General features: G+C 38.9%; 1 protein-coding gene across 5 annotated transcripts in view; it reads right to left on the bottom strand.

The window, feature by feature from the left end:
• lpp (LIM domain containing preferred translocation partner in lipoma) overlaps positions 1-26,504 on the bottom strand; it is a 273,915-nt gene that overhangs the window by 233,992 nt on the left and 13,419 nt on the right. For 4 of the 5 annotated variants that reach the window (XM_028443777.1, XM_028443772.1, XM_028443774.1 and 1 more), the window contains exon 2: positions 15,211-15,267. Coding sequence is in view for 3 of the 5 variants with exons in the window: in XM_028443772.1 (XP_028299573.1) it covers positions 15,211-15,267 (57 nt within the window). In the remaining 2 variants the exon portion in view is untranslated. Of the gene's footprint in view, positions 1-15,210; positions 15,268-18,220; positions 18,810-26,504 lie in introns of those variants that run through there. The other variant, XM_028443775.1, reaches the window with a different exon arrangement.

The raw sequence follows: 26,504 nt of genomic DNA on the forward strand, positions 1-26,504 counted from the left end.
AGCGTATGAACGCGCATTGTGTTTTGCGTCCTGATTGGCTAATGCTGTGTTCACCCACCAGTAACACATCCAATTTTGTGTGTTTGTGAGTCACGAATACTCTGGCAAGAAAGCCATAGTAAATACATGACAGCCTTACGACATAGTCGATCTACATACTATTCCTCACTAATTGAAGAAAATAAAAATAATCCGAGGTACCTTTTCAGCACTGTAGCCAGGCTAACACAAAGTCAGAGCTCTATTGAGCCCATGATTCCTCTAGCCCTCAGCTGTGAGGACTTTATGACATTTTTTAACGATAAAATTCATAAGATTAGAGATAAAATTAGCCACTCCCTGCCTTCACCTGGGCCTGCTGTACCATTAAATGTAAATAGGCCTAACCTAAACTGTTTCACACATATAGGACTTCAGGAACTTAACTCTATTATTTCATCCTCCAAACCATCGACCTGCCTTTCAGATCCTATCCCAACTAAGCTGTTTAAAGAAGTTGTTCCCCTGGTCTGCCCATCTTTGTTGGAGACAATAAATATATCCCTATCAATAGGCTACGTGCCACAGTCCTTTAAAGTAGCTGTAATCAAACCCCTTCTCAAAAAACCTACTCTTGATTCCAGCACTTTAGCAAACTACAGGCCTATATCTAATCTTCCTTTTATTTCAAAGATTCTTGAGAAAGTTGTGGCGGCTCAGCTCTGTGAATTTCTTCAAAACAACAGCCTGTTCGAGGACTTCCAGTCAGGTTTTAGAGCTCAACACAACACAGAGACTGCTTTAGTTAAAGTAACTAAAGATCTACTCTGGGCTTCAGATGAAGGATGACTCTCAGTGCTGGTTTTATTAGATCTTAGTGCAGCTTTTGACACTATAGATCACTATATTCTACTAGAGAGATTAGAGAAATTACTTGGAATCACAGGGACTGCCCTAAACTGGTTTAAGTCCTACCTATCTGATAGGTACCAGTTTGTACACGTGAATAATAGGTCTTCTGTGTACACTAAAGTAAGCTACGGGGTTCCTCAGGGCTCTGTGCTAGGTCCAATCCTCTTCTGTATCTATATGCTCCCCCTTGGTAATGTTATGAGAAAATACTCTGTTAACTTTCACTGCTATGCTGATGATACCCAACTGTATGTATCAATGAAGCCAGGTGAGACAAATCAGCTATCTAAACTTGAGGTCTGTCTAAAGGACATTAGGGCCTGGATGGACCAAAATTTTCTTCTTCTTAACTCAGACAAGACTGAGGTCATTGTACTGGGCCCACGACACCTTAGAGAAACCTATGCTAGCCTAACTGCCCAAGATGGCATTACTCTGGCACGAAGCACAACTGTTAGAAACCTTGGGGTTCTATTTGATCAGGACTTATCCTTCAACTCTCACATAAAACAAACTTCAAGAACTGCCTTCTTTCATCTCCGTAACATTGCTAAAATCAGATCTATCCTGTCTCAGGGTGACGCCGAAAAACTAGTCTATGCTTTTGTTACCTCTAGACTGGATTATTGTAATTCTCTTTTAGCAGGCTGCCCGAGCAAGTCGTTTAAGACACTTCAGCTGGTTCAAAATGCTGCAGCACGTGTACTGACTAAAACTAGGAGAAGAGATCACATTACTCCTGTATTAGCCTCTCTGTATTGGCTTCCCATAAAATATAGAATAGAATTCAAGATTCTTCTTCTCACTTATAAAGACCTAAATGGACAGGCACCAGTCTATCTCAAGGAGCTTGTACTGCCATACAATCCCCCAGAACACTACGCTCTCAAAATGCTGGACTACTCGTTGTTCCATTTGTCTCTAAAAGTAGTATAGGAGGAATAGCTTTCAGTTATCAGGCCCCACTTCTCTGGAACCATCTACCAACCACGGTTCTGGGGGCAGACACCCTCTCTACCTTTAAGGTTAGGCTCAAAACATTCCTCTTTGGTAAAGCTTTTAGTTAGGAACCAGCTCATAGCTCATAATTAAGATGCAATAGGCATAGACTGCCGGGGGGGGGTCTGGCATGCTCGGTTGGAGAGAGGTTGGAGAGGGCGTTAAGAGAGAGGTCATTTAGGCTAGAGAGGGACCGGAGAGGGTCCCATTCCTCTCTCAAACTCCCTCTATGTCTGCTTCTTCCCTTGTGTGTTTGCTCCTGTACTCCTTCTGGCTTTTGTCTTGCAGGTCCGTGGGATCCTTAGTGTGGAGTTCTCAGCGGCTCTGTCTCCACCCTCTCCTCTGCACACACCCAACACAGCATAACGTGGATGGCTGTTCATCATAGGAATGGGATCCACACAAAGTTCCTGCTGCTTAACAGAAGGTTTTCCTTGCCGCCATGATGAATTCATGTTGGGTGTGGGATACATATGTATGTGTATATACGTATATATGCATATGTGTGTATCCATAAAATGAAGAGTCCGTCCTTAAGACTGCTCTACTGTAAAATGCCTTGAGATACCATTGGTTATGATTTGGCGCTATACAAATAAAGATTGATTGATTGATATTTCACTGCCTGCTGGAGCGAGGAGCTGCACTCCTTTTTCTCCTCTCATAAACATAAACAATCAGTAAAAAAAGCTGGTGTGATTAGCGGCTAATGCTATCCTAGCTCAGTGACGACTTTCAAAGATGAAAACACCTGCTACTACCACCTCCTTGCTTATTCGACTCCACGCCAAATCCTTCTAAGTTTAGAAGGCCATGTCATACAGCTCCAGGTGGTCACACAGCTTTTACTCCATGGTTGAATGGGTGAACAGACCCAAAATTAAAATAAACATTTTGAAATGACCAAATTACTCCAAAATAACAGGTGCACACACTTGGGGTATTTGGAACCCGTTGACAAAGTTTCCGATCGAACAGGCACCGCGTCGGGAAGATATTCCCCCCCACCCACCCCCCCAGGGCTTCTATTTCTGGTGGACACCGGAGCACAACGCATCAATCAGCACTGAACAAATGAAGCTAAACAGGAAATTAAGCACGTACTCCGCAATAAAATATCGGGTTACTTTTCAAAATAAAACACTTCAGATTATATTTCAAGTAAATACATCACCAAAACATCATGTGTAAAAACAAATTCACATCCACTATATTGACTCCTCTCATACTGTAACTACACTGTAAACTGCAGCAACTTTGATTTAGTTCATGTTTTACTGGTGCAGTTTTATCTCTTCTCTGTTGACTGTTGATAAAAAAATGTGTCTATGACAAATCCAGAGAGTACAACCTTCTTGTTCTCCTTCGTTAGGAACACTGACCTGTGTATCTGTTTATTGTTGCGTTTATAACACATACATTTAACTGCGTTCTCGTGCGATGACATAAATATCGTGAGAACTGCTCTGTCTCGTGACGTCACAGTCGTTCAAACGGAGAGCACCGCGGCGCACTCAAAATGCAACCGGTGTGAATTACCGGACGGCGGACAGTGGTGAAATACCGGATCGGTGCCGTGGCGCAGCGGAGACGTATCCAGTGGAAACCCCGAGTGAGAGAGAGGAAGATAGTTTATACCGAAACACGGGATCTCTCTGAATAGATCATTTGAAACCGTCAGCCACTGGTGAGTCTTTTGCAGACACGTTTCCCAACTCGTTCAATACGCCATCTAGAAAACGGCGGATTCTCTGTGGTGCCGTGCATGGAAGCTAAGCTCTGACCACTCAGTTCGAAGGTAAAAAATCATTTTTGTTTTTTTTAAAAAAAAAAAAAAAGACAGCCGAATTGTACATAATACTTTAATTTACTTACTCACTCATGTAGTTTGGAGCTTTACATTTTGTTTTGCGCAGTTTTGTTACTTTTCTGATTGGCGCTACAACATCTATGGAGTTTTGTTATCAGCGTCTCAAACATTTCACGGGAACACACACAAAATTTATTTATTTATTTATAATAAAAATATACTAAATTAATAAAATAAAACTAAAAAACTAAACAATATGTATACAAAAAGTACACAAAATGACTCCAGAATCACTCTATAACGGCAACCAAAAACAGTTATACAAACAATGCACAAAAAGACAACAGAAAGATACAAAAATATGCATAAACACACAAAATGATTCCAAAAAACATATATTACAGAAAAATACACCAAACGACAACAAAAACACGAAAATGACTCAAAATACACTAAACTAAATACTTATACAAAAAATACACTAAAATGACAACAGAAATGCATGAAAATACACAAAAAAAAACAAACTAAAATACACAAAATGATTCCAGAATCACATTACAATGACAACAAAAAACAATAATTATACAAAAACACAACAGAAAGGTACAAAAATACACATAATGACTCCAAACATACAGTACAAAAAAAATAAAATGAGCAAAAAAAAAAAAAAAACAACAAACACATTTATACAAAAAATGCACAAAAACAACAGACAGATACACAAATACACATAATGACTCCAAAAAACATACATTACAGAAAAATACACCAAACAAAAAAATATAAGTGAGTAAAAAAACAAACAAACATTTATCATGTTCATGTCTCAGAATTAAACCAGGGAAATCAAACACACAATTATACAAAAAATGCACAAAAAGACAACTGAAAGATAAAAAAATACACGACTCCAAAAAACATACATTACAGAAAAATACAACAAAAATATGAAAATGACTCAAAATACACAAAACTAAATATTTATACAAAAAATACACAAAATGACTCCAGAATCACACTACAATGGCAACAAAAACTATAATTATACAAAAAATGCACAAAAACACAACAGAAAGATATGCAAATACACATAATGACTCCAAAAAACATACATTACAGAAAAATACACCAAACAAAAAAATATAAAAGTGAGTAAAAAAAACCAAACAAACACATTTATCATGTTCTTGTCCCATAGAATTAAAACAGGGAAATCGCACACACTGTTTTATTTTGCACCCGCAAATAAACCCCTTTATAACACTACAAAATACAGAGTATGTACACCTCTTTGTACATCCAACCTTCAAACACATACTCATTTGGCCATAATTAACTCTACTTAAGCTCCCACGTGAATGCATACTTCCGACGGTCACTGTACTAGTGCTACTAATTCTCATCCTAATGCAAAATCTATGAAACCCAATGAACGAATCGTTTTCTTCTTGAGAATAGAGGCTTCGTGGTAAGATGCTGTACTTTTGAAATGCATGTACCCGAGATTATCAGAAAAACGGAAAACCATTTTCTTGAATGCGTAGGTTTGGGACATCTCAAGGCAACAAGAATATGTAGTCCTATATCAAGACCAGCTGGAGACAAAGACAACAGGTGAAGAAGAGTGATTTTATTGATATAATGGTAATCCTGCATAGGGTATGCATTTGCATGCATGTAGTGGAATCTGGTCCTCAAATAGCACAGAGAAAATGCCACTTTTAGCACACAACGCAATAACTCAGATCTGTCCACATGATCACCAACGTTAAAGATTACAAATGTTTATTAGGGTAGTTAAATGAAACCTGATAGCTTGGTGGATTTGAAGCAATTGGTAGAATGATGTTGGAATGTAAACACAAGTATTTTTGGAGCCACATTCCAAGCAAGACTAGTCATGAAGTAAATTGAATTCATTATTTCATCTGCCAGACCTCAACAGAAAAAGGTTGTCTTACAGTAAGAAAAACACCTTTTTCACAGGTTTAAAAAAAAAAAAAAAAAGAGGTGGAGGGGGAAGGGAGCAGGGAGGAGAGATTCAAGGTATAAAATGGAAGGGCGGGGAAGAGTTGATTATTGTAAAGTGAGGGTGAGATGTGAAGTTGTAGTTGTGTATATTGTTCTTATTGTGTTGTGTAATCTAGCCAGTCTAGTAATAAGCGTGAAGCTTAGGTATAATGGTGGTGGCTGTGGACAAAGGGAAGGAGTGAGTGATAATACCTAAAAAAGGGATTTGGGATCAACGTGTCTATATTTAAGCTCACTGGGAGTTTTATCCCACAGTCTAAGGCATGCTAGTGAATCGTAGACCAATGTATGTGCAAGAACAGCCACTGCAAACCCAAGCGCAGCCGAAGATGCAGCCAGGCTAGCAGAAAGAGCGGGCGCCAGGGAGCCCAGGCAACCGCCCACGGCCGAGCAGCCTTCCAGACGCCCCTAAGACCCCAAGCCGAGAGGCAGCCACAGCCCCCCACACACACACCGAGAAAATACCAAGGAGCCGAGGACCCCGCCACCGACCCCAACCCCCAAGGCCCCCCACCAACAGCCCCGCCGCCGACCAGACAGAGCAAGCCACGAGGCAATGTCCCCCACCGGCGCACTAGTGACCGGCGGCCGCCAACGGTACACACCCGGTGCGGAACAGCAGCTCCCAGCCAAGGGCACCCCAGACACCCCCCCCCGGTCCGCAGACAGCAGGACAGACCTACCAGGCGGCCGACAGCGACAAGCAACCACCGGAAGAGCCAGTGCCGCCCCCCAGCAAACAGCATCATCCCGAAGCGCCAAGCAACCCCACCACAACCCCACTACAGACGCCAGCTCCCCCCACACCAGCACTTTTAACAACAGATGGGAGCAGCAGTATGGCAACAAGGGCAGTCCCTTCGCTTCCACACAAGTTACCTGATGGATGAAAACACATACACCCTGGGTCTCCAGCAGGCGAAATCCGGACTCTACCCGAGGTGATGCATATATCCGAGCACTTTTGTAAATCCAATGGGAGTGGGAGAAACGGTATCAAAGCGAGAGTCCTCCTCTGCTTTCACACTTTTCTCCCAATGTTGAGACTTAGTCTCTGAACGACAAGCCCCGACTTCCAGGGTCTCCAGCGGGTGCAATTCGTACTCTATCCGGGAACGACGCACATAGAGGGATTTGGGGGGACCATGGCTTTCTGCTGATTTGAGCACTTTTGTAAATCTGATGGAAAAAGCAGTATCAAAGCGACAGATCTCCCTTGCTTCAACACTCCTTCTTCCAAGCTTTTAACATATGATTGTTATGTATTTTCTGTATTTACTTTTATTGCTGTTAGTTTTAACAACTGTGAGTTTTTAAAAAGCGCTTATAATAAAATTTATTTTTTATTAATATAGATGGGTTAAGCAAGTTTCCGAGTGTGAAAAGGACAGGATGAGATCTCACTTTGAAAAAGTAGATTTAAGAGATACACCATTCACTAACCAGGTCCATGATTAATTTTATTAAGCAATTATTTTAATTAAATTTACACATTTGAAGTAAGTGCACAAGGCAGACAGACTGATAAGTGAAACATCACTGATCAGCTGATTGGTCACTGTTTGGAAAGCCAAGAAAAAACATCATTTTCAGCTCGTGTGCAGCATTAGCTTTAGCAGCTATCTAAGCATTTCTGCCTTGGAGGCCAAAACCACTATTCCACAAAAAAACTTTCAATAAATCAATGCTTCAACGGGAAAAATAATCTAAATATCTGTCAGACTCGCTGCCTACACCGTCAGCCATGGCAAGTTTATCCCTCTTGACCTTTGACCACATGCACAAGAACGAGAGCGAGATTTCTGAGTGTCAAAAGGCTTATTCAACCGGGAAGCAGAACCTCATTAAACAGCAGATGGACGTCAACACGCAGACTGACCAGAGTTAGCAAAGACGGAGCAGCTCAACAAGCTATGGAGAAGATAACTCCACTAAATGAAAAGATGACAGTGTGAGGTGTGTGTGCGTACACGCTGCGTGTGTCCGTTTGCGTGTGCGTGCCTTAGTGTATTTTATTTTAAATGTTGATTTTTAAAGCGATTGTGTACTACCTGCTAATGATTACATGGCTGCTCCGTTTGTATCATTAGGTAGTCAAACCTTTACTTTGTATTTAGTGTTAGCTGTATATCCCACACTTTTCTCAATCTCTGTTTTGCTGTTGAATTAAAATATGATGCCTGAAAATGTTATTATTGAATAATGAACAGTAATTCTGATAACTGATTTATTATTTGTTTATTATGTTGCTTTTTGTATAGTTGCCATAGTTTAATGTGAATGTTGATCACATTGATTTATAGTCCAAATAATTGTAAGCTTTAAAAAAAAGAAATGCTGGAAAATGCCCACTTTGATTCCAGTGCTCATTGGTTTGTGTTCAGTGTGATTTGAGATTGAGATTAATTAGATTATTTAATTACAGAACATAATTAATTCATCGATCAATTTCTTTAATTTCGTGACAGCACTAGGGCTAAGTGATGCACCAAAATTTTGGCCACCAAAAATGTTTCAGCCTTAACACTTTTCTCACCAAAACAAGGCAACCGGAACAGGATGTTGTAATGAAGCGTGCAAATATTGCGGTCAGCGCGCACGCTTGTCTGAAACAGGCTAACTTGTCTGTGGACTTTGAGAGCGGATGTATTTTAATACATCTGAGCAATAAAGCATTTTCTAAGCAATGGTTGAGACAGAGTATGCAAGTGTGATTTATGTTTCTGTGTCACGTCAACACTGTAGTTACGTGTAGCCCTCTGTCAATATGGACCTCTACACTTCAGCGTGAAGCATAAACAACAAGAGCAAAATTAATCTGGTTTCAGAGTCTGTTGGTGCATGTTTCACAGAGATCCTCTGCACTTCACGACTGTACTTTTATATGCATTAGGAAGATCATAACCTGGATGCAATTAAACCAGCGTGCAGAAGAATTGCAACACGCACGCTTCGATAATAAATACAGAGAAGCTGATTTTCATAAGGAACTTCAATGCACTATTTAATTTAACTCTTTTAGAAGCCTAGTCAGTTATAAGCCTTTACGAGGGGTAGTCAATTTTCGAAAGCTAGCATGATTTTAAATGCAGCCTCCCCAACGGCTCCGCCTTTACCCGCTTCCCCCCGTGCTCTGTCTCACTCACATGCATACGCACAGCTGCTGCAGAAGAGGAGCTCAACTCATCGCTTGTATTGTGTAGAAACTTCATTGTCTCATGTCTCATTCAGCAGAAAGTAAACACTAAACTTTACCATTATATACTGTATGTTAAAAACTCTGTCTTAACTCTGTCAGCGGTGATGCGCTTTCAATGTGAGCTCGTGTATGCAAGGGATCGAGAACGAGCAGGGAAACAGGGAGACATGATTGGTTAAAAAAAAAAGGGTTCCTTTTTTTTTTTTTTACATTGGTCGAGGTTAATACAGATGTACAGCTGCTACAGTTGATGGATTTTCTTCGTTCCTTTTTCAGAGCACATAAGATCTTAATTTCTGTCAGGACATAAAGACAATTTCAACCAAAAACTTAAAAAGTGTATCTGGAGAATATTGCCTACCATAGCTTTAAGGGGTTACTCAACCAAAATTAGACGGCTCAACTGACTCGGCCATTATACAGAAACTTTAAGAGTGTGAATGAGTTGTGATTTAAAAGATGAAACGGAAGCTTGTGAAGGTCCCCTGTTTGAAAAACTGTGACAAAGTTCAGTAACAAAGTTCAGCTATACACAGTGTTTGAGAGTAATGGATTACATGTACTGGGGTAATCAGATTATAAATTATGAGTAACTGTAACCCATTAAAATTACAATTTAATGCTTCCGGGAAGATGGCGTAATGGAGTAGAGGTGGTTGCTCACGTTCCCCGGACTTTAATACTTCTACTTGGTCTTCCACTCATTAGCGCCGCTTTTGTGTGGTCCCTTCTGATTCTGAACTATATTGGGTTTATTTCGTCCCGAAATAACAATGTCAAAGTCAACTAAAAAGAGTCACGAGCGAGAAGAGGCGGCTAACATTAGTGCATTCACCGCGGTGCTAACTGATAAGCTAGAGGAGATGAAAGCAGAGTTGTTGGCGAGATTAAGGACACCTTTACGAGATACGAGGCCAATTTGAACGCTGTCCAGGCCACTGTTGATGACCATACTAGACGCATTTCCGGCCTAGAGCGGTTTTCAGATGCTACCACCACTGATGTAATGGAGATGCAGGCCGCGCTCTCGGCCCTGGTCGCAGACAATGCTAAGCTAAAGGCTAAGGTAATGGATCTTGAAGGCAGGAGTCGTCGTAACAATATCAGAATCGTCGGACTGCCAGAAGATATTGAAGGCTCCAAGCCAATAGTCTTCTTTTCCCAACTACTTTTTGAGATGCTTGGTGCTGATATCTTGTCGTCGCCACCGAGGTTGGATAGGGCCCATCGCACACTAGCCGCTAAGCCGGGGCCCCTTGGTAGGACACGGCCTGTTGTGGTATGCTTTCACCACTTTGAAATCCGGGAGCTGGTTGTGCGGGCGTCACGAAAACTACGGGGCAAGCTAAAATACAAGGACACTGTCATCCACATCTTTGAGGATTACATTTCCGAGGTTTTGGAGCAACGCACCCGATACAGAGATGTCATGAAGAAACTTTACGAGCTGGGATTCAAGCCAGCTCAGAGGTACCCTGCTAAGCTATTTGTTGTGCTTGAGGACGGCTTTAAGCAATTGGATAGTTGGTCCGATGATAAAGGCAGGATTGTGGTTTTTAAATTGAACATAGAGAGGACAAATTTGGCTTTGATATCTTTGTATGCCCCTAATATTTTAGAGAAAGAGTTTTATGATCAAATTACAAAAACAATACTTGAACTCTCTAGTTTTAAACTAATTGTGGGTGTGGATTTTAATGCCGTGATGAATCCTGCGCTTGACAGATCCAATTCCTCTCAAAATTATAATCAAACGTGCTACAGAGGCACTCAACCGCTGGGCTAATGAGACCGGAGTAATTGATTTATGGCGTATGATGAATCCTGGTAGTCGAGATTATAAACACAGATCAGCCAGACATAAATCATTTTCTAGAATTGATTATTTGTTTGTTTCCCGGGGTTGCTTTCAGGACATTTCTAAAGTTTTTCATAATATTGTTACCCTTTCTGACCATAAAGCGGTGATTGTGGACGCCTCATTGACATTTTTCCCTCCACGTGCTCCTCGCTGGCGCTTCAATACCACTTTACTCGATAATGACAATTTTAAATCTCAATTCATTTCAGAGCTGAATGAATTTGTGATCATTAATAAGGGCTCTGTCGATGATGCCAGAATATTGTGGGAGGCAACTAAATGTTTTATTCGCAGCAATACTATTTGAAATGCTTCACATGTTAAAAAATCCAGGACGTCTAGACTGCATATACTGCAAAGCAAACTGAAAGTGTTTGATAATTTTGTGCAACTATGTTTCGATGAAAAACTCTCGATTCAGTACGATTTGGTGAAGAAGGAAATTAACGATATTCTTAAGCGTCGTGCAAAATTTTTAATACATAAAACAAGACAGTGCTATTATTTTAATGGGGCTAGACCAAGCCATTTACTTGCTCTTAATCTTAAGGCTGATGAGCAATTCTCTGATATCTCCTCTGTTAAAGATACCAATGGACAAGTTGTAGTTGAACTAAAAAAGGTTAACTCTGTTTTTTCTTATTTTTATTCCAACTTATATAGTTCAGAGTTGGCACACACCGAACATGATTGCCAAAATTTTTTAGATGCTGCTCATTTACCCAAACAATCGGATTGCGACCAAACGGGTTTTATAAAGACAAGGTCTGCTGCTGACAATATGAGGAGGTTACTTCATATAACTGACGGCACCTCAACATCTAAATTACTGGGAGGGGTTTTTTCACTCGATGCCATGAAGGCTTTTGATAGGCTGGAGTGGCAGTACCTGTGGTCTTTATTAAAATCTTTTGGCATGGGTACAAATTTCATAAAAATGGTTCAGGTCCTTTATAATAATCCATCAGCAATGGTACTCACCGGCAACAAATGTTCCTCACCCTTTGCTATTGCCAGAGGCTATAGACAGGGATGTCCTCTTAGTCTTCTTTTGTTTGCGCTCTCTCTGGAGCCCCTTGCCCAAGTTATTCGTCTGTCTGATAAAGTCACTCCAATTGAAATGAACGGCACGAAACATTACATTTCATTATATGCAGACAATGTTCTTTTGTATGTGGGGGATGTTCAGTCAATCCCTAATTTGTTATCAATATTTAATAACTTTAGTGACATATCTGGTTACAAGATTAATTGGGATAAGTCTGCTTTCTTACCACTGAATGAGACTATGAGGAACTCTACTCTCCCCGCTGGAATTCCGATTGTGAAACAGTTTAAGTATCTGGGAATTGAAATCTCCTCATCTTTGCAATCTATCGTTAAAACTAATTATGACGGTGCTTTCTCTAAAATTATGGCTGATCTTGAGAGGTGGTCTTCGCTACTAAATTCTCTTCGTTCTCGTGTTTCAATAGTTAAGATGAACTTGCTACCCCGCATAAATTTTCTCAGTTTTATGATTCCACTTCCACCTCCAGCACGCTATTGGGACAGGCTTCACAGTGCCGTCACTAAATTTATATGGAAGGGCAAACGCCCACGCCTTAAACTGTCCACAGTGCAACATAACAGAGCTGCAGGCGGACTGTCACTTCCAAATTTTAAATTATATCACTAGACTTTTGTACTGCGTCCTCTGTTTGCATGGTTCGATATGTTGATGTGGCCTGGCGATCGTTAGATAAAGCAATAGCGCATCCATTGGGTTTGACTGAGGTATTATTTGCGAACACCACGTAATAAATGCCGTGTTTGTTTTGGTCCGATTCTATCACATTGCATTGCAGTCTGGCGTTCCACTGAAAAAACATGTGGTCACACATGTGGTCACACATGTGGTCACACAGTTAAATGGTCAGATATTTCAAATTTTCCTGTGGACTTTGACTGGCACACTGTGTGGGACACTGTACTCTGTTCCTCGAAAAATCCAGATCACCAACAGATACATCTGAACTTTTTACATAGGACGTACTTGACATCACGTAGACTATTTTCCATGAAGTGTAAGCCGGATCCGACCTGCACTTTGTGCCATGATGGCGTGGTGGGGACCTACTTCCACATGGTTTGGGAGTGCCCAGAGGTTGCTCGGTTTTGAGAGATGGTGGCTGGTAATCTGTCTCTCCTCTTATCGTGCTTGGTTCCCTGCTCTCCCCTGGTCCTTCTTCTGAATGACTTTTCTTGGCTTGGACTGAACAGGGCAAAACAAAGAGTCCTTTTGGCGGGACTTACGGCTGCCAAAAAGATGGTCGCCACAAGGTGGAAGCCCCTCACTTGCTGTCTCGTCGACAGTGGGTCATGACATTTATTGACATTGCTTACCTGGAGCTCTCCAAGGCGCTGATGCAAGGTGCTAAGGTGGGCACCACCAATATATGGGACAGTGCAATTAAAGAACTTAAGTCATCCCTTCTTTAAGTTTAGTTTTTGTTTGAGTGCAGATTGTGTGTTTCATCATGTAGTGTTCTCGTTGCCCTGGACTTGCGTATGTGTATGTTTATGTTGGTGTGTAATTTTGTTGTTGTTTGAAAATTAATTAAAAAAATTGATAAAAAAAAAAAAAAAAATTACAATTTAAATTGTTGATAATCGGATTACAGGTTAATTTTTTGAAAACATTGTATTACACAAGAATAATTCTGTGTCACAGGTTCATTCACTGTGTATTTGGCAACGCAATGCATTTCCCAGAAGCCTGAATGTAAAAAGGAAAAAACGTATTTGCGTCATCAGTCACACAAACGGAAGGCAGAGCTGGAGCCAGAACATCAGAAACAGAGTAAAAACGCCTTTCTTGTGAGGTCAGAAACAGGACATCCAACAATTCTCCAATTTCATTTAGCAGACGCTTTTGACCAAAGCGACGTAGAACACAAGCAAGAATTTAGACTGAAGGAAAAACCCTTAGTAAGTGCAACAAAATGCTTCCAGTTTGCTTGGCCACAGGTGCTGCCATCTATGTTATTTCGTCAGGATGTAATTTTTTTTTCTGTTTGGAAATCATGGAACATGGAGTTTTCCTAACCCTTGTAAATGTCATTGAAATCCACAAAAAAAATTGAGCACACATAATTTGAAATGGCCTCATCCATTGAAGCAACAGGTTAATTTGATTGGATATGTACATGTACAGTACACTGTCCTCCAGTGAGTTCACCACCTGCAGGAGTAAGGCATGGGTGCTGTGTAGAGCAAATTAGATCATTTTCTTCCTGAACCTGCCATCTTGGAAGAGGTCTTGGAGATTAGTGATTCAACTCTCTTCCCATGTCCTGAAATGGCGTGGTGTTTTCTATTTCCAGAGTGTGGGTTGTGCCAATTGGAAACAACATACTAGGTTTTAATAGGACGTTTGTATTGTCCAGGGCTTTCCATCACGCACTCAGAGTGGAGGCAATCAGTGGCTTTTTGAAGCAGTTGTGACGTTTGAGAAAGGGAAGGTCAGAAAGTAACTGTTCTATTTGTAGACAAGTGTTGAAGTTTTCTTTTGGTTTTAGCCATTCAGTCAAATACAATATTTGATTTGCTTGATAATGCAAAAAGTTGGGAGCTTCTAAACTCCCTTCATTTTTGTTTTTCTGAAGGGTTGAAAGGCAAATTTGGGATTTTTATTCCTATTATAGAATTTTGTAATTGCAGAATTTAAGCTTAGCTCAATATATCACAACAATTGTTCCTTTTGTGATACAAGCACAACATTTGGTGGATTTATCTACTTTTATGATTTATAATTTTATTTTCAAATAAACACCACACAAACACTTAGGGGCGGATTCACTACAATCTGAAATAAAGGGTAGTAAACCATGTGCGTCCCTACATTTTTTGATGGCACTGTTTCTTCACCTGCTGTGGGGAATTCACTAAGATGGTGGTGCAAATTGGTGTGCGTGTAAACGTGGTTGGGGGGCGGCTCTAGCTATGAAAATGTCCTTTAAGTTTAACAAATGTAAAAAGCTCTAACATTAGAAATGGGTCCGGTTCACCTTCAATTAACCTGCAGAGCTTACTTGTCCTATTTTCTTCTTTTTTCTCTCTCTCTCTTATTTTACTATACACCTCTTTATCTATTCAATGCCAATACAAGTTTGTTTACAGTACTACCTGCTGTACGTTTATTTAATCGCAACTCCACATGGGAGAATAAGGCCAATTGGAACATTTGGGGGAACATATACTGTATATAACCTGTGTAGGATCCATACAACAATAGACACATAGGGCAACTGTACTTCCACTTGTGTAAAATCTCTCTCACTATAAGATTCTGATTGCGTCTTCAAAGTGAAAGCATTGGTTATCCAACTAGAAGGTTTTGCAAACAAGTAAGCTGTAAGGAATAGCGCTTACCTTTTTTCTCTTTGGTTCAGTGCACTCTGCTGAATGCCTTCAACTGAAGGTTTTAGCCTGTTGAAACACAAAAAAAAGAAGACCCTGTGTTAGGTTTACACACAATTTATCACATCTGTTCTCAATCTCCCTCTAAGACCAATGTGTGTGGCAGACCCTGCTCAGTCACGGCGGTCCGCGAGGATGCGGAGCGGTCCGTTCCTCCTCAGTGTTTGTGACTTTATTCTATTGCTTCTCTACCTCGGTCTGCCTTTTTCCGCTTGATCTGCAGTTAACTGTTGTCAATAAGGCTGTGATGGAGATTTATGCTGGAATGTATGCCAATTGTAGAAAGATCTCCGATTGGCTGACATCCAGCATCACGCTCCTGGATTTATTTACAGGGCCAGGAGAAGAGATTCACTGTTCACTCAGAACACTTTGGATTACAATATGCTCATATATGGAGAACTACTGACTATAAAATGCAGACATTGTTCTTCCCTGACCTGTTATAACTTTTGGCAGTCTATAAAATGTTTTTCACTGTCTGACCGATTAGTACAGCCAAAAACACGGCAATAGTTCACCATTTCATCTCAAAATTCGGGATTTGCTCGTTTGTGTGCTGTTTGTAAACTGGCTGCTTACCAACAAAATGGCGACTAAAATAAGTTGGTATTTAAAATACTAGTACAGTGCCCGTCTGAAGTATGCATTAATGTGAGAGCATAAGTACAGTTGTCAATTATGGCCAAATGAGAATATGTTCGAAGGTTGGATGTACAAAGAGGTGTACATACTCTGTGCTATGTAGTGTTATAAAGGTGTTTTTTTGCGGGTGCAAAGTAAAATAGCTTGTGTGATTTCCCTGGTTTAATTTTATGGGACATGCGCATGATACATGCGTTTGTTGTTTTTTTATACTCATTTTTATGTTTTTTTTTTAATGTATTTTTCTGTAATGTATGTTTTTGGAGTCATTATGTGTATTTTTGTATCTTTCTGTTTTGTGTATTTTTTGTATAATTATTGTTTTTTGTTGCCATTGTAGTGTGATTCTGGAATCATTTTGTATCTTTTTTAGTGCAGTTTTTTGCATTGCTGTTGTCTTTTGTGTATTTTTTTGTATAAATAAATAGTTTTGTGGGGTTTCGTTTTCATATTTTTGTTGTATTTTTCTGTAATGTATGTTTTTTGGAGTCATGTGTATTTTTTTATCTTTCGGTTGTCTTTTTGTGCATTTTTTGTATAATTGTTTTTGGTTGCCATTGTAGTGTGATTCTGGAGTAATTTTGTGCATTTCTGTTGTCATTTTGTGTATTCTTTGTATAAATATTTAATTTTGTGTATTTTGAGTAATGTTCATATTGTTGTATTTTTCTGTAATGTATGTTTTTGGAGTCGTGTGTATTTTTATTCTTTCAGTTGTCTTTTTGTGCATTTTTTGTGTTTTATTTTACTCATTTAGTATATTTTTTTATTATAAATAAATACCTTGTATGTGTTCAGTGAAATTTTTTGAAAAGCTTATAAAACTCCATAGCGATTGTAGCGCCAATCAGAAAAACAACAAAACTGCGCAAAACAAAACGTAAAGCTCCAAACTACATGAGTGAGTAAGTAAATTAAAGTATTATGTACAATTCGGCTGTCTTTAAAAAAAAAATAAAAAAAATCATTGTTTACCTTCGAACCGAGTGGTCAGAGCTTAACTTCCATGCAAGGCACCACAGAGAATCCGCAGTTTTCCAGATGGAGTGTTGGACGGGTTGAGGTCAATACCGACTCTAGTGAAACAACGCGATATTGAACAATTACACGGACAGTTATATGGTTTAAACAATGTCTGCAAAAGACTCACCAGTGGCTGACGGTTTTAAACGATCTATTCAGAGAGCTCCCGTGTTTGAGACACTTACGATAGCATGGCACAGGAGGAAGTGGAGTCTGACGTGGCTCACACACACGCACATCAGGCCCAATAAGTGAGACTGAAGATCTTTGCTAGTATATCAGTGCAAGGGTGTCTACCTTCTCTCTACCTTTAAGGTTAGGCTCAAAACATTCCTCTTTGGTAAAGCTTTTAGTTAGGAACCAGCTCATAGCTCATAATTAAGATGCAATAGGCATAGACATAGGGGGGGGGGTCTGGCATGCTCGGTTGGAGAGAGGTTGGAGAGGGCGATAAGAGAGAGGTCATTTAGTTTAGAGAGGGACCGGAGAGGGTCCCATTCCCCTCTCAAACACTCCCTCTATGTCTGCTTCTTCCCTTGTGTGTTTGCTCCTGTACTCCTTCTGGCTTTTGTCTTGCAGGTCCGTGGGATCCTTAGTGTGGAGTTACAGAGTCTCAGCGGCTCTGTCTCCACCCTCTCCTCTGCACACACCCAACACAGCATAACGTGGATGGCTGTTCATCATAGGAATGGGATCCACACAAGGTTCCTGCTGCTTAACAGAAGGTTTTCCTTGCTGCCATGATGAATTCATGTTGGGTGTGGGATACATATGCATGTGTATATACGTATATATGCATATGTGTGTATCCATAAAATGAAGAGTCCGTCCTTAAGACTGCTCTACTGTAAAGTGCCTTGAGATACCATTGGTTATGATTTGGCGCTATACAAATAAAAGATTGATTGATTGATTGAAGCGCGGCTGCTCATGAGCTCATGAGCTCTTTGAGTCAGCAACTACTGTAGTCTTTTTTAATGTGTCTAGTGTTGATGTATTCAAATTAATTTGTGTTTGTAAGGAACCTGTTTATACTATAAGTTGGGAATTGTTTTATTTATTTACTTATCGTAATTTTTATGGTTATCATGATAAATACCAGATTCATCTATATCGCCCATCCCTAGTAAATACACACAAACAGATTTGATGGGATCAATGTGTAAGACCAGAGGCCTCATGTACAAAGACTTGCATGAAAAATGGCGTGAAATAAGCATACGTCTCAATTCATGGACAGGCGTATGCTGTGCTTCAGATGTGTAAATGTGTGCGTACAACAGGATCCACGCACCTATCCTTTGAACAAACAAATCAGCGTGGATGTGAGCGCACATGTCTCCTCTTCCTGTCCACGACCCCATTTACATCAGACCCTCCTCAGCGGAATAAGAAAAAGCTGTGGCTCATACCACCAGTAACACAGGAAAGAGAGATTATTAAAATTATTAGACTGACGAATCATTTTCGTTATACATGTTGCTAACAGTGAAGATACAATTAATATTGATACACACAGAATTTGTTTAATAGTTGACTGTATGCGGGCGTGTTAAGAAGTGGGAAGCAGCAATAATAATAATAATCGCTAAATATGTCCCTGAGTATTAGTAACAATATTGGGCAGGACTGAGCATTATGACAGGCAATCCTTCTTTTTGGAAGTTAATCAGAGACGTTCTGAAGGCGCAGATCGGGCTTAATGTTTGTCATGCTGTCCTTCATCTGAGCATGAAACAAGCTGTGTAACAGGTAAATGTGTCACAGGTAAATTTGACTTGGTGAAAAAACTATTTGGAATAAAACGCTCTATAAGTAAAGTCTAATGTTCGTTTACCAATACAACAATCGCCAACCCTGCCGCATCCACCGCTCAGTCGTTGTGAACAGTCTATTGGAAGTGTGTGGGGGTGCACGTGTGTGTGTGTGTGTGTGTGTGTCTGTGAGGCTGAACTGAAAGTGTTAAGTGTTCAGACATAAACGTGTCTGTTATGCAATGGGCGACCTGCATGGAGATGCCAGCGTACAGAGCTTTAACAGTGAACAACATGCGTCTGGCTCGGATTAGAAATAATAATAATTTTTAAAAAATACATCAAACTTGTATAGTGCTTTTTTGGACACTCAAAGACGCTTTACATGGGGAATAAAACAAAAAAAGGGGTTTATGGAAAAGCCAGTTTGGACAGCTGGGTTTTGAGTAAAGATTTGAAGTCTGGTAGTGAGTCAGTTTCTAATGGGCAGTGGGAGTGAGTTTCAAAGGGTGGGGGCAATGATGGCGAAGACTTAGAAATTATACAGGTCAGCAGCAGCTCGCAGGTTCATGTGTGAATGTATTGTATTATTTGCGTAGTGTGTCTAATAAATCTTTAGAATTTAAAGCACCAACAGACTTGATGTGAAGCACCGCACATTCCATTCACTCCAATATTGATACATCCGGATTTTGTTTGTTTGTGACAAAATTATAGTTTATTTTTTTATGACAACGTAAATATATTTTAATAAACTTTTTGTGAATGTTTTTTTAATCTAAATTAGTCATACTCATACATACATTTTACTAAAATGTAGTCATGCAAAATTTTTAGTCGACCAAAATCTCACATTTTTGGACAATTTCCTACATTTTTTAAAGATTTTTTTCCCTATTATATAGGCTCAAAATGAAATTGGTTACTCAGACTTCAACTATATAGCGCCTCTTTATGAAACGTAATTATGTTAAACAATTCCCAAATAGGTTCATTCATTTTCCTTTTGCCAACTAATAAATTGCATCTGTAACAGTGTCCACACAATGTTTTTAAACTGACATTTAGCCTTAAAAAAAGTGAACAAATGTCTAACATTGTTAAATTATTGAGATTGTGTTTTCTGTGTATCTATTGTGCAAAGTAGAAGAGTATGCACGACAACGGCATGTCAACCTAAAACAGTAAGTCACACTGACATTACAAGCCGAAAAATAGTAGTTCCAGGATCCTGGGATACTGTGTTGTAACAGGGAAATTTATTGATATCCACTTGTACACTCTCGTTCTAACAATGATGTAGATATGATTATGGGCACAGCTAGATAGAAGTGATAGTGATAGAAGACATAGCAGGTGGATAACATCAGTGCCAGTTATGTTGATAATAACAAGCATGTATTTTTTGATAGCGTTTATGCGTTACTAAAAGTTACTTTGAGGAAGAAAGTGGTGCCTGAAAGCCTATAAATAAACCTAAATAAGAACAGAAATAAACTATAAGGCAGCATAAGTTGTATTTACTATGGTACGGCTTTGGCCGTATTACATTATTGTGTGTCGTTCTGGTTTTTGCTCTTTCCTCGGAGTAAGACATCTAGAGCTGTCCCAAATGATTTATTTATTTATTTTTATTATTTCTATTATTTTTTGGATTAATCTAACAATTAATTTTTCAGGTAACGATTACTTAACATTACTCGAATAAAGCTACTCATACAAGAATGATCTCAAACCAGCTCTTTTTAACATTTCAACATTTATTGAACATTTCTTTATTTAAACACTACTTTGTAGGTCATTGCACAAAAAAAAGCATATTCAAAATATCCTCCTGGAGTGTGGAAGGTCTCTTCTTTTTCTTTTGAACAAAATCTTCAACACTGCTTTGTCCATTACTGTACAGAGGAAAAAGCAAAAATTAAATAAAAATATTCACAGTAGCAAATCTGTTTCAGCAAAATTCAGTCCACACTATGCATATATTTATTTTTAATATACCACAGCCATCTCAGAGGCTCAACTTCCAAAATAATTAAAATAGTATATTATTGAATTTAATTAGTAATATCGATACTAATAATATTATACTAATTTATTTTATTTTTAGAAGTTGAGCCTCTGAAATGGCTGTAGTATATTAAAATAAAACATTCACTCGTGGATATTTAATGGGAAGAGGGCTCTAGATCTTGGATTGTTTATAGTAAAGGGTTAAATCATGACATTGTTTTAATGTATACCGGTTCCAGTATATTAAAAGCATGTCCGTAGTACTTAGACCTGGGCAATATATGAATTTTTTTAGATTAATTCAAGGTTTTTGTTGCTGACGACTTAAAAAAGGGGAAAATGTGACTTTTTTCTTCTCTTGCAACAGTGCACTTTTTGTCCCCGCGAGCTTCCGTAGATCACCCCTGCCTCTTGTTTTGCTTAAATGTACACACAATATGTTAATTAGAGCTAAACAGAAAACAGTGAGAAAGGAAATAGTATCGTTAGTTGTCTAGAATTGGTTTGGGTTTGTGACAACAGAGGTGCAAAAATTGGGTGCACGCTGCAGAGTTTGTTTAAAGCCCATTGTCCATTGTGCAGCAGCACAACAAACTTATTTCTGCATCTAAAACAGAAGCATCCGGCTGAGTGGGAGAAATTCTGCACTTTACGAGGAGAACAAGACCGCTACAACAACAAACCCCCGCTACAAAGCAGCTGACAATGGTAGAACAATTGGCCCAAGTATGAAGGTAGATATGTTGCAAAATGTGAGAGCTTGTAAAATTTGATGTGAGAGTTTGTAGAATGTGATGTGAGAGCTTGTGTATAAAAAATCCATACACGTGAAATAAATTTAACATCACAAATGATGGAAAAACATTTATAGACTGATATTTACACAGAAAATTACAGCTACAAACTTGTAATCCAACGTTTATTCACATGTGTATTAATTACTTACAAAAGAACAGCTGGCACTTAAATTCCAGGAGGTAAATTGGGGTTAATTTTGATAAGTTTAATCAAATGAAAGCAATACTTGTTTTGAGACATCACTGTCATTTGTACTTTTTGTCTTCTTTGAAAAGTCGGGGGGGGAATCGTGAAAAATCATAAATCAAATTTTTTGTGAGAAAATCTAAGATTTTATTTTGAGGCCATATAGCCCAGCCCTACTAGTACTGCGGTAAGCCAACGATGGTAACATCAGTAGTAGCAATGCATTCATACAACAAACAGTTTAACTCACTCAGTGCCATTGACGAGATAACTCGTCATATCAAATCCAAACGCTCAGTACCATTGACGCGATAACTCGTCATTTGCGTTTTTTCACGGGGACTACTAGAAAACACCCTGGCAGAGGTCCCTCGTCAATATCTAAGCTGTGGGGTGTTGTAGTGACAAACTGTGCCCTGAAGATGGCAGCAGTGCACCTTTAGATGAGAGATTAGCCACTGATGCTACCCAGCAAAGGAGAAAGAAACAGGAACAAGTGAGATTATGGCGCTACACAGTGATATTGTGACATATCCAGCAGCTCACAACTCCACATACTAACACAGAACATGTATGGACATGAGTACATTACTGATAATGTTGAGATGGTGAGATAAAACCAAACGGGTCATCCCTGCGGGAGCAAAATAATAGGTGACATGTAGGAGGTAGCAGCGCACCTTAGGATGAGAGATCATCCGTGCTCAGCAGAGCTCAGAGGGAGAGGAGGAAAGGCGTTTACGAGACAGTAAATGGCGCATGTGGGGAACTCATGGATAGTGTGGCGATGATGAGATAAAACGATAAAAAGAACGGTGAAAACAGTGACACTCTGCATGTCCGGGAGGAAGAGGAAGTTGTGCAGAATGACGGGAGACGAACGCCAAAATTCAGTACGAAATCCATTCATCACTGAACCATAGCAAAATAATAATAATTTTGCCATCAAAAGCCTGGTCTCAGTGTTTTTTTTTTTTTGTTTTATATAAGGAAACAATTTTCAGATGTTAGAGTTGACACTAAAGCAAAAAAAAAAAATAGCTTTAACGTCACTAACAGGGTTTTTTTTAGAAAAAGGCTTTTTTCTCAGCTTTTTGCTCTGAAACTGAAGATTTGTGTAAAACTTGCTATATTCAACGGCTGATTACAAAAGAACAAAACAAGCCAGAAACAAATTCTTTTTTTTGATGAAAGTAGAGGCTTCAATCTTTCAGAATCTGGTGTCAGATTTCAGATAGTCATAGTAGAAAATATTCTGTGGGTTTTTAAAATCAGTCAAAATGCTCAAAAACGGCTGGCACTGAGGGGGGATAAAAAATCTGAAAATGGCTAGAAGAGAAATTAAAAAATTTGTATCAATGCTCGATAATCACACATTCCAAGGTGGAAGAGGAAATAGTACTTACGGTGTTTTGTTGGCATCCTGACAGAGATCTCCCAGGTGTTTTCTTCTCAAATGTTTGTTCATTGCTGTCATACGCATGTGCTATGCCATCTGGTTTTTGCATAGTCTGCAAATTACAACATAAGGTTGAAGAGTGAAACACTTTTAAAGACCGTGTGCAGGATTTATTTGGGAACCGTTGCTCCTTGGTACTCGCACTGCTCCCAATGTGGTGCCAACACCATAAATGTTTATGCGAGTTCTTCTTCATCCTAAGCATTTGGTGGCTTAGTAGCTAGATTTCCAGTGCATTACCGCTACCACTGGACTGGAATATGAAATCAAAGCATGTACTCTGCTTTATGTAGAGTCAAAACAAAAAACTTACTTTTGGTTACTCAACTGCGGTTACTATCAGTTTTTACTATGTCTTGTAAAAAAGATCTAACTTCTGTGATTGAGTGAAATTAAAGTGTGTAATCATTTGAGCTTTCTGTTGAATAAAACTGCTGCTGTGGCTCCTTCCAGAAAAGGGCAGCCTCATTAATACATTTCAAAAACACAAACAGCAGAGTAACTTTGACTAAAGCTACCAGGGGGCCTGAGTTCAAAGACAGCCTTGGCAGCCGTCTTTTAACTTTAACACCATCAACACTGTCAAACGAGTCTTTTTTACTAAGAGATTTTAAAGACAGCTCTGTTTAATGTTGCCTGAGTCGAAAATGTGTCGGGCGACGTAGATGTATGCAGTTTGATGACAGCTCTCTCAAGGGGCCCTTCTGTTATTGATTTACTCACATCTAAGTCAAAGTTTGAATTGAGTCTTTGAAAAAGGAAAGTGAGACTTCTCATTCCATTTTATGACAGAACAATAACTACAATCTGAACTGAGAATCAGTTTTTAAGCCACAAAGAAATAGACGGGTTGAAAATGGTACTTTGCAGTTGTGTGCACTGCAGATGCTAACCTTTGTGACTGAAAAGTTTCAAACGTTAAAAGAATACTTGCTCATAACTGTGGGTCAGGAGTAGCAACACAAGTTAAAGAAAACAAAGGTGTTGTGTGTGCAAGTTCAATTGAATGTGTATCCATACAAAGAAACACATACACATTTGGCCCCTCAAAATAGTGGTGAATGGAGTAAAATGGTAAATGGACTTGATTTATATACTGTAGTGCTTTATCACCACACTGAAGCAGTTCCAAAGCGCTTTACATATTAGCTCATTCACCCAATCACTCTCACATTCACACACCAATGGGACAGGACTGCCATGCAAGGCGCTAGTCGACCACTGGGAGCAACTTAGGGTTCAGTGTTACATTATTAAATATATATATATACTGCATACATATTTGGTGTTGCAGTATTTCACAGAATAGTAAAATTAAGTGTTTGATCAAGCCATCTGCTAACAAAAGACTACACCAAACACATACACAACTATCCAACTAAGATACGAGGGTACACAATTGGGTACACAGATTAGTAAAATGCTTGGAATAATAGAGTACAGGAGTGTCAACTGGAACGTGTGACTCATGTGCATCATCTCTGCAATGTCTAATAGACACAGACATCTACGCTTCACAGCAGTTTGTGGGGAACTGATTATTTTTATTAAACAGTATTGTTGTAAGTCTCTTAAGCTGAACATGCAATCCAATATGCCATTTCTCTCATGTATTCTGCAGCAGTGTATTTTATGGAAACAGTTTATGAATATGATCTGGAAATCTTGATATATTTGTTTACTTAAACATTTTTTGGAGAGCGGGATGTTTTTTTTGTTAAACTTCCTTAACCTCTCATGATATACTTGTTTTTCAGAGATATTGTTTTGTTTTATTTAAATGTTCATTTGAATTTACATCAAAAATGAAATGGCATTTTATTTTAGTAGGTTTTGTTTTAAATAAAATTTATATTTTGTTTAAAATATAACATAACGGGGCATGACCTAATATAATAAATAGACCAATGACCTTTCTGTGTGGACCTTTAAGAATTGTATTTGAGTACCCCTGAAATACACTGATTTGCAAGGAAAAGCTGTATCAATCTACATTTAGGTTATGACTCAGTAGTCAAACAGATTCTGTCCTTCCTCCTTTACGAGAAGGAATTCAGCCTTTCAAGAGATACTTGAAGCAGAGCTGCTGCTTTTTATCAATATGAGCCAGTTGAGGTAATTCAGGCATTCTGATTTTCCCCCAATTTCCACTAGATGTGTAACTGCTGCATATCCACTGTGTAACGGCAACAAAGCTGATACGTTTCCATTCTAATGTGTCAATTTTCTGCGCCAGCGTATGCAATGCGTGAAGGCTGCACAACAACTTCGTCAGTCCGGAGCCCTCCGCAACAGATACGCAAACCTATTTTTTTCTGACGCTGGATTACGACGCACAAATTCAGCAAAGATAGGCAGTAAGTAGTGTACAGACTACAGAATAAAACATCCAGTTCTTCGCAGCGGTCTGCTGGTGCCAATATCCAGCTTTTTTCGGGCGCTAAGCAGGGGTACACTCTGGAAAGGGTGGCAGTGGATCATATTTCACACATTAATACTGCACTTATTCATAGTTGAATCTTCACAAAAGTGGAAGATCTACAGCCTAGGTTCCCAAAGTGGGATACGGCTAAGCTGTGCAATTAATTGAAATTTTATTATGATTTCGATTAATACAAAAATAACATAATCGAGAAAATATTGTTTTTATTCATTTTTCCAATTATACATATGTTTTATTTGCAAAATAAAGTTGTTACCAGCGGGGTTGAAACATGGTAGGAGAAACAAGCCAGGCAAGTCAAATTCTTTTATTTGGGAAACTTTGGGTTTGATGATGAAGATCGAGAGCAAAGACACAAGTGAACATACTTGATTTTAGTATTTGAAGGATTTTATTTATTTTTAAAAATTATATTTTACATTGTTTTGTACAAAAAATAAATAACTTTTGGTTGACAAAAAATTAGTTTGAATAATCGTGATTTCAATTATGACTAAAATAATTGTGATTATTAATTTTTCTAAAATCGAGCAGCCCTAGGTACGGCTACTCCCAGATACAATTTGTCACAGGAAACTTCAATAAAAAATAAAACAAGCGGACAACATTAGAAACTAGAATATAGATACACCAGCAGTCAGGAGCCTCCATGCATTGCCACAAATTACACATTGGCCTATGTAAGACTACCCTTTAGTCGTGACAGTGAGTCAATCTTATCAAAAAAGCACAAAAAGAAACTAACAATGAGAAGCCTAAAAATTTAGCAAAAATTAAAAGAGCATTAAATTATTTAACTGCATTAGATATGGACCGGGAATAAAATGTAACGCGGAGCTAAAGTGCAAAAATAATGATTTACGTCGGCATGTTCTTCACATGGAGTGGAACAACAAACAAACTTTCAATAGCTGACTTAAAAAAT

This window comes from Gouania willdenowi, chromosome 4 (genome assembly GCF_900634775.1).
Source record: "Gouania willdenowi chromosome 4, fGouWil2.1, whole genome shotgun sequence".
Taxonomy (NCBI): domain Eukaryota; kingdom Metazoa; phylum Chordata; class Actinopteri; order Blenniiformes; family Gobiesocidae; genus Gouania; species Gouania willdenowi.